This window comes from Macrotis lagotis, chromosome 4 (assembly GCF_037893015.1).
Source record: "Macrotis lagotis isolate mMagLag1 chromosome 4, bilby.v1.9.chrom.fasta, whole genome shotgun sequence".
NCBI lineage: Eukaryota > Metazoa > Chordata > Mammalia > Peramelemorphia > Peramelidae > Macrotis > Macrotis lagotis.
Genome location: NC_133661.1, coordinates 249,589,395 through 249,601,345, shown reverse-complemented (window position 1 = coordinate 249,601,345; position 11,951 = coordinate 249,589,395). Strand labels below are relative to the sequence as shown.

At 43.0% G+C, this 11,951-nt stretch overlaps 1 protein-coding gene across 1 annotated transcript; it reads left to right on the top strand.

The window, feature by feature from the left end:
• Nucleotides 1–726: 726 nt before the first annotated feature.
• Nucleotides 727–10,835, top strand: EIF2B2 (eukaryotic translation initiation factor 2B subunit beta). The gene is made up of 8 exons (XM_074235710.1): nucleotides 727–964; nucleotides 1,050–1,170; nucleotides 1,786–1,934; nucleotides 3,528–3,691; nucleotides 4,523–4,618; nucleotides 5,641–5,778; nucleotides 5,901–5,967; nucleotides 7,140–10,835. The coding sequence occupies exons 1-8, from the start codon at nucleotides 802–804 to the stop codon at nucleotides 7,295–7,297; spliced, it is 1,056 nt and encodes a 351-aa protein (XP_074091811.1). The 5' UTR covers nucleotides 727–801; the 3' UTR covers nucleotides 7,298–10,835.
• Nucleotides 10,836–11,951: the final 1,116 nt, after the last annotated feature.

The following is an 11,951-nucleotide window of genomic DNA, read 5'->3' as shown; positions in this document are numbered from 1 at the left end:
AACCCCGAACAATCCCAATCTCCACGGAGACCCCCAATGAGTCTCAGCCCCTATGGAAACCCCAACAGCCTGCTTCCCCATAGCACCTACTTTATAAAAGGTGTGCTCCCCAATTGGGGGCACCCCCTCACCCCACCCAGACTTCATCGCTGCGCAGGGCCCGCAGGTGGCACCTGGGCCTCTTTTCTCCCAGATGTCTTGGGTGTCACTCGGAAGCAGGGTGCGCACAGAGGGGGTTGGGAGGGAAGCGGGGGCATGGGCCCTGGGGGGCGGCGCAGGCTGCCTCCCGCCTGGAGTCCCTTCGGTACCCAACGCTGCACCCCATCTCTGTCGCTGTCTCTTCCTGCCCCCCCGGGCCACGCACTGGCTTTTCAGAAACAGCGGGTCTTGAGGAGCGGAGGCCCCCCCTTCCACCGGCGGACTTGGGGCGCGGACGGGGCAGTGGGCTCGGCGCGCCAGGTGGGCGGGGCCTAGGATGCCGCCGGTACGCGGATGCAGCTACGGCCGGATCTCAACTTCGCTGACCCCAGAGTGGCGGGGGAAGGAGCCGGGCCTTCCGCTCCAGGCTCGGCCGGCCGGCCGGGTAAGGCGGAAGCATTCAGCCTTCCGCTCCTCCCCGCCAATGGCAGACGGCCGTTCTGCTTCCTTACCTCGAGGACCAGAGCTTCTGATCTCTGATTGGCTCTGGGATAACCGGAAGCATACCGTCATCGCCCCGGAAGCGGAAGTCTGAGTCGCGTCGCGGCGGCAGCGCCGCTTCTTCTTGGCACCCCCGGCTCACGGGTCGAGGTTTCAGCCAAGATGCCGGGCGCCTCTGACAAAGGGTCGGAGTTGTCCGAGCAGATCGAGAGCTTCGTGGAGGCGCTGAAGCGAGGCGGCGGCCGGCGCAGCTCGGAGGACATGGCCCGGGAGACGGTGGGGCTGCTCCGGCGCATCGTGGCCCACGGCCGCTGGAGCAACGCCGGTGAGGAGGGCGGCCTCGAGGGTGGGGGCGGGGAGGGCGCAGGCCCCGGCGGCCTCCGCTCACGCTCTGCCCTGCCCGGCTGTAGGGGAGCTGATGGAGCTCATCCGGAAGGAGGGCCGGCGGATGACCGCGGCCCAGCCCTCGGAGACCACGGTGGGCAACATGGTGCGCAGGGTGCTCAAGGTCATCCGCGAGGAGTACGGCAGGTCAGCCCCGGCCTCCCTTCCCCTCCCCGCCGCGTGCCCGCAGCCCCCGGGGAGCTTGCGTGCTAATGGGGCTGCATGAACGGGATCCGGGGCGAAGGTCGATGAGCCCAGGTACAGGAGATGGGATGGGGAGGGTGCCAGTAGGAGCTTGTGCAAGGGCCCTCCTGCCCCAAGGAGCATCCGTCCGGAAGGTGCCAAGCCCGTGCCAGCGCTGGGCCGGACTCCAGGCTTGGGTGAGCCACTAAAGTAGCATCGCTAACTTGGAAAAAGTCGCTGTTTCTCCAGGCCCTAACCTTCTTTGCTTTTGTGATATAGGGAAAAGCGGACTAGAATTGAGGCAGGATGTGGGTTTGAGATCTAACTCTCCTTCAGCTTCTTCTGTGATCTTGGCCAAGTTGCTTTTTCTGCCTGGGCCTTGACGTTTTTAATCATTTTTGCTATAAATTTGAGGAATTTGGACAATCGTTACAGTTATTATGTTATTATTTGTCACATTATTGTTTATTGTCATATATTAGTACATATTATATTATTATATGTTGTTACAACGTTTGACACTTATCACCCCCCTTTTCTCTTTACCTATCCCTCTGATGATGAGTCTTATGTCCTTAGACTCCATGGACGAAGTGATGAGAGTGATCAACAGGAGTCCTTACATAAGCTCTTGACAGCTGGAGGCCTGAATGAAGATTTTAGTCTTCATTATGCCCAACTCCGAGCCAATATCATTGAAGTTATTAATGAGCTGTTGATAGAGCTGGGTAAGTGAATAAGCTGGTCCATGGCTAATTAGTAGATCTCCCCAAATAAAGGAAAAGGTATTTATGGTTGTCCAGCAGCATAGATAGAAAATAATCTAGGTTGAGATTTTTTCTAAACAACTCCCATGTTTTTTGCTAAGAGGAAAGGATTAAGACACATGGTAGGTTTGGTTGCCACTGTGTATTTTGCATTACAGACTAATAATAAACTTATAGAATTCAGATTCCTGAATTGTGTCCACATAAGTAGAGAGGTAAATAAATTAACTCATATCAGTAATAAATAGTAAAAGATTTTATCAAAAATAAATTATTGGGGCAGCCAGGTGCCATAGTGGATAGAGAGCACTGGCCCTGGAGTCAAGAAGACCTAAGTTCAAATGTGACCTAAGACACATAATAATTACCTAGCTGTGTGACCTTGGGCAAGTCACTTAACCCCATTGCCTTTTTTAAAAAAAAACCTAAAAAATAAATTATCAATAAATAAAACATCAATAATAAAATAAATAAATAAATCACAGTCAATAAATAAAAAATAAATTCAGGGGCAGCTAGGTGGCACAGTGGATAGAGCACCGGCCCTGGAGTCGGGAGTACCTGAGATAAAATCTGGCTTCAGACACCTAATAATTACCTAGCTGTGTGGCCTTGGGCAAGCCACTTAACCCCATTTGCCTTGCAAAAACCTTAAAAAAAAAATAAATTCAGTATGATGTTGTACTTTGAATTTACATGTGAGAAAAATACTCAAAACCATGGTTGGTAGGTCTCTGGTCTTAGAGCCAGCTATATGGTGTAAGGGATGGAGTGCTGGACTTTTGAGTCAGAAAAACCTGAGCTTGAATCCTGCCTTAGTTATTTACTAGCTCTGTGACCATGAACAAGGCAGTTAATTTCTCACAGTAGGTGTCTTTTATAAAATAACGATGATTATAACATCTCACAGTTGTGATGAAGATCAAATAAGAGAATTTTTGTAAATCGCTTTATAAACCAAGTATAATGCTATCTTGAATTATTGCTATTATTCCTTTGATACTGTTTTGTGATGTTGCTTCACTTTAGTTGGTCTCTGGGAATATACAGTTTATCAGGGAAATAACAGTGCCCCTTAGGATCTCATTTTTATGTGCTTTTACTTTTAGTCTTTCTGCTCATTTTTTTTTTCATTGGAATCTCTTGTCTGGAATTCAGTGTTACTTGACTTGTAGTTTCTTTTGAAAAAAGAACTCCTAAATGGGAGATTTCACTTTCTCCTCCAGCAATTTTCAATTTGACAGATTGAAAATTTTCATGATTGGATAGTCAGTCTTCAGAACCAGTTTCCCTAAAGAAAGCTAGTAGATTTCCCACAGTCACATGGGCTTTCAAACTGGTGTGAGTTTTTGTAGAGGATACCATAGGGGCAAGGTAGCCACACTTTTGAGATTAAGAGTAAAAATTTGGCTTTTGTAACATTTAATTTCAGTCATTTTTGGTGTGGTGCCTTTGAGATCTAGTTTCCTTAAAATACAGTCTGGTGAGATGTGTGAAGAGCACAAATCTTTCTTCCCAACTTATATCTATTTTTCTTGTAAATTGACTTTGCAGAAGGGACAACTGAGAACATAGCAATGCAAGCTCTGGAGCACATTCATTCTAACGAGGTGATCATGACCATAGGATACTCCCGAACCGTCGAAGCCTTCCTCAAAGTGGCTGCCCAAAAGCGGAAATTTCACGTTATTGTGGCAGAATGTGCTCCTTTCTGCCAGGTACTGACAGAGCTCCAGAAAACTGACAAAGATGGGAGGAGGTAGTAAAGGAAGGGATGGTTGGATCCATTCTGACTGAATTGGTAAGCAAGGAGTGATGATGACTGGGGGGGGGGTTGTCTAAGATGAAAAAATAGTGGGATATTAGTGAAATTAACCACAAACTAATATGTCTTATTCCTCCATCTGCATCAGAAGAGGGATTTTCCTCACCAGAAGTGAGATCATGTGACTAGTCAAAAACACCATGTGATGATTAGTTTGAGAAAGCAATAATGAATTGAAGAACTTAAGACATAAGAGTTGAGACAACATGATGTAGTGGAAAGAGCACTGACCTTTGTGTCAAAGGATCTGGATTCAAATATCAGCTTTTACTACCTTGGTGGGGGGGGGAGTCTTCTTGGCCCTCTGTTTCTTCATCTGAAAAATTAAGCAACTGGAATGAACAACCTCCTTTCAACTCTAAATTAGTATATGATATCCTCTTCGGGGATCTAAATAGGGCAAGGAACCTTAGAAATGACTGACACTTGGTCTGACCTTGATTTCTAGGAGCATACAGAACATTTGTCAGAATCTGAGGTGGAATTGTGACCTGGGCCAACCTAACCAGCTCCAGGGACTCCATCTAGTAGACCATCTAGTTTTATGCTGCTCTAAGGAGGAACATGCTGGGTTTACTAGTTTCTCATTGTTGTCAGAGTTCAGAACTTATGCTAAGAACTGTTATAGCAGGAAAAAACTTTTAGAACAGATTAGTCCAAATTACATTAGAGAGCACTCTCTTTATCTCCTCAAGGGCTCATCAGTATCTCCTTCTTGATTCAGGGCCATAAAATGGCAGTTAATTTGGCCAAGGAGGATATTGAAACAACTGTTATGACTGATGCTGCCATTTTTGCTGTTATGTCAAGAGTCAACAAAGTGAGTATAAATGGAAAGGTAGCATAGAGATATTGGCTGTTAACATTAGGAGCATTCTTTTTCTGTGGGTTTCTAAAGTATCATTCTTTCCAGTGTTATCTCTGGGAAAAAGAAAAGTTATTTGAAGATACAAGTTCAGACTGTTGATCTAGTTATGGAATTCCATTTCCCTTGTCCTCATTTTCATTCCCATTCCCTGTGGCCCTGCTTAGACTCTAGTATTTGAGAGAGCAGTGAACAGAATATACGACTGGAGATAGAACAAACAAGATATATACATATACATATACATATACATATACATATACATATACATATACATATACATATATACACACACATATATATATATATACACACGTGTGTGTGTGTGTGTGTATATATATGAGAGCCTTCAGTATCTGGAGAGAAGGGACTTCAATTTCATTCAGAACTGGGCAGGTGAAATGTGGTAAATGAACCCTAACCCTAACCCTAACCCTAACCTCTTCTACTGAGAGGAAGTAAAATTCTGTACCTTACTAAGTAGCGAATGTGGCCAAAAGTGGCTGTGTGTATATGTGTGTGTGTGTGTATTAAAGAAAAAAATTGATGAAGTAAATGATTGATCTTTTAAAAACTAAGGCCCTTGAAAATCTAGGAATTTTCTTATATTTCAGTTTGATCTGGTAGACAATAGATTAGTAACCCTTCCACAATCTACTATCAAGAGACTAAAACTTGTCTATCATTAAAACATCACAAGAGTTGAAGAGGCCTTTTACCTCATTTTCCACCCAATTTTCTGTAAAAACTAGAATATGAACAGGCATTTGAGAAAAGGGATTCTAGTTTGCTCTTAGTAGTTACAGGAACTGACCTCTTTCTATCTTGCCTTCTTGTATCTAGAATATTCCAGGGCTTTGATTCCAAATTAGATTTTGTTCTCAACCTTTTTTCTGAACCCTTCCCTTGTCCCACTACTTCCTTCTTCCAGCCTGCTATCCCCTAAAATAACTCATCACATTCTTTTCATTCCAAAGGTGATTATTGGCACAAAGACCATCCTAGCCAATGGTGCCCTGAGAGCAGTGGCGGGAACTCACACCCTGGCCCTTGCAGCTAAGCACCACTCTACTCCGCTCATTGTTTGTGCACCCATGTTTAAGCTTTCACCACAGGTAAGAGTTGTTCTTTTCCTCTGGTCCTAGTGGTAGGGCCACTTCCTAATTGAGAGACTGAGAGCATGCCTACAAGAAAGTTGTTTAATTTATATCTTTTCTTTTTATAACTTTTTTTGTAGTTTCCAAATGAAGAAGATTCATTCCACAAATTTGTCGCTCCTGAAGAAGTTTTGCCATTCACAGAGGGTACAGTTTTGTTTTTAAAGTTGATTTATAGGATAATATGGGACTGGGTTGCAATAAAGATTTGGGGTTCCCTGTCATACAGAAATAGTAATAGATTACATCATCACTACCTTCAGTGAAGACCAGGAGAAATGAAGCAGAGGAATAATTTTTTCCTAGTGACTGTGACTCTAGCTCATTTGAGGACTTTATAGCTTTAAAACATTCAATTTATTTTAGGCTAATTGAGCTTTTAGCTGACATGATGGAGGTAAAAATGACTAGATGGGAGGTTTCAAATGAACTGCTATACTTTATTACAGCTAAGGAATGGCTATAGAGTATCTATGGAAAAGATAAGTTAAGAATTGCATGAAGTGGGGTGACTAGGTGGTGCAATGAATAGAGCACCAGCCCTGGAGTCAGGAGGACTTGAGTTCAAATGTGACCTCAGACACTTAATAATTGCCTAGCTGTGTGGCCTTGGGCAAGCCACTTAACCCCACTGCCTTGCAAAAACCTAAAAAAAAAAAAGAATTGCATGAAGTACAATAAATATCTTTGTGTCTTTGAAGCTCAATTTTAATTCTTGTGGGGGGGTTATTTTGAATCATTTCTCTTTATGAATCTGTCTACCTAATGCCTTGTTGGGTCCCTTTTCTATCTTTCTTAGAACTGAACAGCTTAATTCTTTTGAGTCAGGACCTTGCAACCTCTCCAGCAGCAATTAATGTTCATTGCTTCAAAGCACAGAACTTAGTACTATCATCCTACTATTTAGGTTTAGTTAAACATTTCACACTCCTCTTTTTGTTGTCTTTAATAATAATTATTCTTCCTAATTTCTGTTGCTTGAGTCTTAGTCAGTATTTCTTATTTTTATACTTGAAGATTTTTTTGAGTTACAAATTCTCTCCCTTCCTCCTGTTCTTCCCCCACCCACTGAGAAGGTATGCAATGTGATATCAATTATTCATGTGAAATCATGCCAAACATTTTTACATGAGCTATATTGTACTTCCCAAAAAAGACTAGGAAAAATAAAATGAGAGAACTACCCTTCACTTTCTACTCAGAGTTCATCAGTTTTTTTCTCCGAAAGGGGATAAGGTTTTTTTTTTTTTGGATCATTGTATTAATCAGAGTAGCTGAGCTAGACAGTGTTTCTTACATTTATTCTTATTGCCTTTCAGGGGACATTTTGGAGAAAGTCAGTGTTCATTGTCCTGTTTTTGACTATGTTCCACCAGAGCTTATCACCCTCTTTATCTCCAACATTGGTGGGAATGCTCCCTCCTATATTTACCGCCTCATGAGTGAACTCTACCATCCTGATGATCACATACTCTAAAGTCAGGAGACAATGGAGATGTGCCTAAGAAACTGAGAGACATCCTGTTCCTGATTGGGAACATATTGGAGTCGGGTTCTTTCAAAAGACGGCTTGAACTCTAGATAAAAAACAACTGCCTCTGTAGCCATTAACATACAAGGACAGACTTATAGGATCTGTCTTTTGGGTCCAGTGGAACTTGTTAACAAGGCTTGTTGACCTGGCTGCATCTCTGTGGGATATGAAAAGTTCTGATGTGTTAACAAGTTATATGAAATTCTTTGCTGAGGTAGACAACTTTGCTCAGAAATTTCTACATCTTCTCACAGGATATGCCAATAAAAGCTACTTTATGACTCGTCTACAGCAATACTGTGATTTAACTGCTTGAAACAGCAGCAGCATGGCCTACTTAATGTGTTTACAAAGCTGTTCCTGGAGGAGAGTTGTAATTAGAGGTAAACTTTGAATCCTAGCATTACAAAAGAAGTATTTAATTGCTTTGGCATTCGGCAGAAAATGATATCAGAATTTTTGGGGGGGAATCTAAAGGAAAGCTAAGAGACAAAACCAAACTAATAGCTTTTCTATGAAAGTAGATTATTTCTGCCTTTTAGTGATTTTGGGAAAGAAACAACATTGAGCAAGAATCTAAAAAAAAAGACTGACCTAGAAATTGTATGACTCAGAGGTGACTGACTTAACCAGGCCCCAGCTTGTCAATTTATGAAGTAAAGAAGTCCCCAAAGTAGAATCTTTACCAGTTTATGGACAAAGTGTCATATAGCTACCAATCATTGGTGCCTTCCAGAGGCACCAATTCTAACCACTCCCAGCTTAACATATAACTAATGTGGTTTGGGGAGTAAAGCTTGAGTGAGTCAAGAGACTCAAGTTCTAATTTTATTGAAGAATGTCTCATCTACCTTAGTTTCTTTGTGGAAGAGAGGGGCATTCTTCTCAGGGATATTTTTTTTTTTTTTCATTTAAAGCATATAGCTATACCTGAAAAACCCAGAAGAGATCCTTAGTTGTGATAATGATCTCTTGCTTGGAGTGTCAAATCTGAGCTCCTCTTTTATTACCTGGTTCAATAAGATTAAACTAAATGTAAAGGGAGGAGTTAAAGATCATTTTGCTGGGTTGCCTTCATGTACTTTCTCTTTTTGCTTTTCCAAGTGGAAAACAGTTGGAGATGGATGAAGAGAAAACTAGGGGCTACAATATATTTATCTGCTTAGGTTACCATCCTTAGGGACCATTTTCCCCACTCCCCTTTAGTTTTATCTTCATGCCTAGGGGGAATATTGTAAATAATACTGTAAAAGTCAATAGATCCTTTTCCAAGACTTATTCTCACCATCCCCTGACTTTCTAAACAAAATTCAGCTATTCTCTTCCATCTGCTCCCCAGAGAGAAAACAAGAAAAACAAAATCCTTGTTATAAACATATATAGTCGAAGATGGCAACGTAAGAGCTTGTCTTAGGTGCTCTCTCAAAACTCATAAAATAAGGAGTCTTAACTAAATTTTCAAGAGACAGAACCCACAGAGGGATCCAGTGAGGCAATTCTCCAGGCCAAGGTAACCTGGAAAATAGTGGAAAGGCTCTGTGTCACGGGGTTAGAGGGGCGGTCCTCAGAGTGAAGGAACTTCAGCCTCCCTGAGGCAGCCCCAGGGTGCTGGGAGCCATGGCTCCCAGCAGCTGGGGCAGTTTCCTGACCTATACCCGGGGCAGCACCGGGCACAACTTGGAAGATAGTGGTGGGGGGGACCTCTGCCAGAGGTAGCATGTGAAACCCAGCCTTCAGGGCACTCAGCAAACTGCTTGGTCCCAGCAGCCCAGATCTGGGAAACCAAAGTAGGTGGAGCCTGTAAGCAGGAGCCCCCCGGGGCAACAGCCTTGAGTGCTTAGCTTACCAAAGGGAGGGGAGTGGAGAGACACTTCAGAGATTTGTCCTCTGTACCTGGAACAGGACTGTGGCACTGAACACATTGAGATCCTGATCACAGTCTAGGCTCCCCATAGAACAGCAGGGCCACCTCAGCCCTGTGGCAGAGGAGTGCACTTGTGGTCATTCACAAACAAGGAGGGAAGACAGAGCTTCACACACCAAGATCCTTGTGTGTGGGGGGGGGGGAGGGGTCCCAATACTCAAGAATTTGGGAAGTACCCCAAAAGCAGGCACAGGCTGGGGAAATGAGTAAACAGAAAAAAGATGGACACCATTGAGAAATATATTGTTTATGATCCCAAGAAGGATCAAAATACTCAGTCTGAAGATGAGAGATGCAGGAAAAACATGAAAAAGAAGTCAGCAAGGGTGGCTAGGTGGCACAGTGGATAGAGCACTGGACTTGGAGTCAGGAGTACCTGGGTTCAAATCTGGCCTCAGACACTTAATAATTACCTAGCTGTGTGGCCTTGGGCAAGCCACTTAACCCCATTGCCTTGGAAAAAAAAATCTAAAAAAGAAAAGTCAGCAGCTTAGTCAAGGAGATCCAAAAAAAATGCTGAAGAAAATAACATATTAAAACCAGCATTGGTCAAATGCATAAAACAGTTCAAAAAGTTATTGAGAAGAATGCTTTAAAAAGCAGATTTGGCCAGATGGAAAAATAGATAAGAAAGCTCTCTGAGGAAAACAAATCCTTCAGATGTAGACTGTAACTAAAGGAAGCTGCTGACTTTATGAGAAGTCAAGACACAATACTTCAAAACCAAAAGAATGAAAACTTAGAAGAAAATGTGAAATATTGAGAAAACAACTGATCTGGACAACAGATTCAGGAAAGGTAATTTAAAAATTATTGGGCTCCCTGAAAGTCATGATCAGGAAAAGAGCCTTGATGTCTCCAGGAATATTATAGCCAAGTTCCAGAACTCCCAAGTCAAAGAGAAAATATTACAAGCAGCCAGAAGGACACAATTCAAATATCATGGAGCTGCAGTCAGGATCACACAGGACTTAGCAACAACTACATTAAAGGCTCATAGGGCTTGGAATATAATATTCCAGAAGGCAAAAGAGCTTAGAATGCAACCAAGAATCAACTACCCAGCAAAACTGAATGTCCTCTTCCAGGGGAAAAAGATGGACTTTGAATGAACCGGGGGGAATTTCAAATGATCCTGTTGGAATGGCCAGAGCTGAACAGAGTCTGATCTTCAAATACAGGACTCAGGTGAAGCAGAGTGGAGGAGAGGGGGGAAATATGAGGGACTTAATGATGATGAACTGCATGTATTCCTGCATAGAAAATTGATACTGATAATACTCATGAGAAACTTCTCATTTAATAGAGCAGGTAGAAGGAGCTTTTATAGATGAAGCACAGGAGAGAGCTGAATTTGAAGATATATTGTAAAAATGGAGTCAATGGCTAAAAGGGAAATGTACTGGGAGTAAAAGAAAGGAGAGGTGGAATAGGCTAAGATATTTCATATAAGATTTTTCTTTATTACAATGAGCTATTGCAATGATATGGAAGGGGGGAAGGCAAGGGGCAATGAAGGAATCTTCACTCTCATCAGAGGTGGCTAGGAGAGGAAACAGCATATATATACTCAATGGGGTATAGGCATCTGGAGTAAGAAGGAGGGCGGGGACAGGAGGAAGGGGGTGATGTGAGTGATGGAGGAGAGGATGGACCATGGGGGGAGAGTGGTCAGATATAACACATTTTCTTTTTTACTTCTTCCAAGGGGCTGGGATTGAATGGCCTGTCTGGGACCATAGGGCTGGGTGGTTGCTGGGCCTTAGAGGTAGTATGTGGGCTCGGGGCCTCTTGGCCCCAGGGCCTGTGATCAGTCTGCTGTGCCACTCAGCTACCCTACAGCACATTTAAGAAGAGGGACAGAGTGAAAGGAGAATGAAAATATAGTATATGGTAATGGGGAAGTACAAGTGGAGGGAGTGCAAACAGCAATGGCAACAGTGGAAAAATATGGAAGTAGCTTTTGTGATGGACTTATAAAGAATGTGATCCACCTGCAAAAGAGCTGGTGGTGTTGGAACACAGACTGAAGCACATTTATTATTATCATGGGGGGGGGTATTTGCAGGGCAAATGGGGTTCAGTGGTTTGCCCAGGGCCACACAGCTGGGTGGTTGTTGGTGTCTGAGGCTAGATTTGAGCCTGGGTGCTCTGGGCTCCAGGGCCAGTGGTGTCCACTGCGCCACCTAGCTGCCCCTATTATTATTATTGTTATTATTTTATTTTTGGTTTTTTCAGGGCAGTGGGGTTGGGGTGGCTTGCCCAGGGTCACACAGCTGGGTGATTGTTGGGTGTCTGGGGCCGGATTTGGCCTCAGGTACTCCTGACTCCAGGGCCGGTGCTCTGTCCACTTGCGCCACCTAGCTGCCCCTATTATTTTTTTAATTTAATTATAATTGTTTACTTTATTGCTCATAAGGGTCTATATATTTTTTGGGGGGAGGGGTATTATGTTTATTCTTAAACAAGAATATTTTAGTAATGTATTAAAACATCATTTGTACAAAAACAAAACAAAAAATATAGTAAGCAAAAAAATATATATATATGTATATAGTTAAGCAAATCATTTCTTCCTTGATCATGTCTAAAAAAAGTCTGTCATTAATCTAAGTTTATCATCTCAGTTTGGAGATGTAGTATGGTCTGATCATGACCCAGAATTTATGTTGA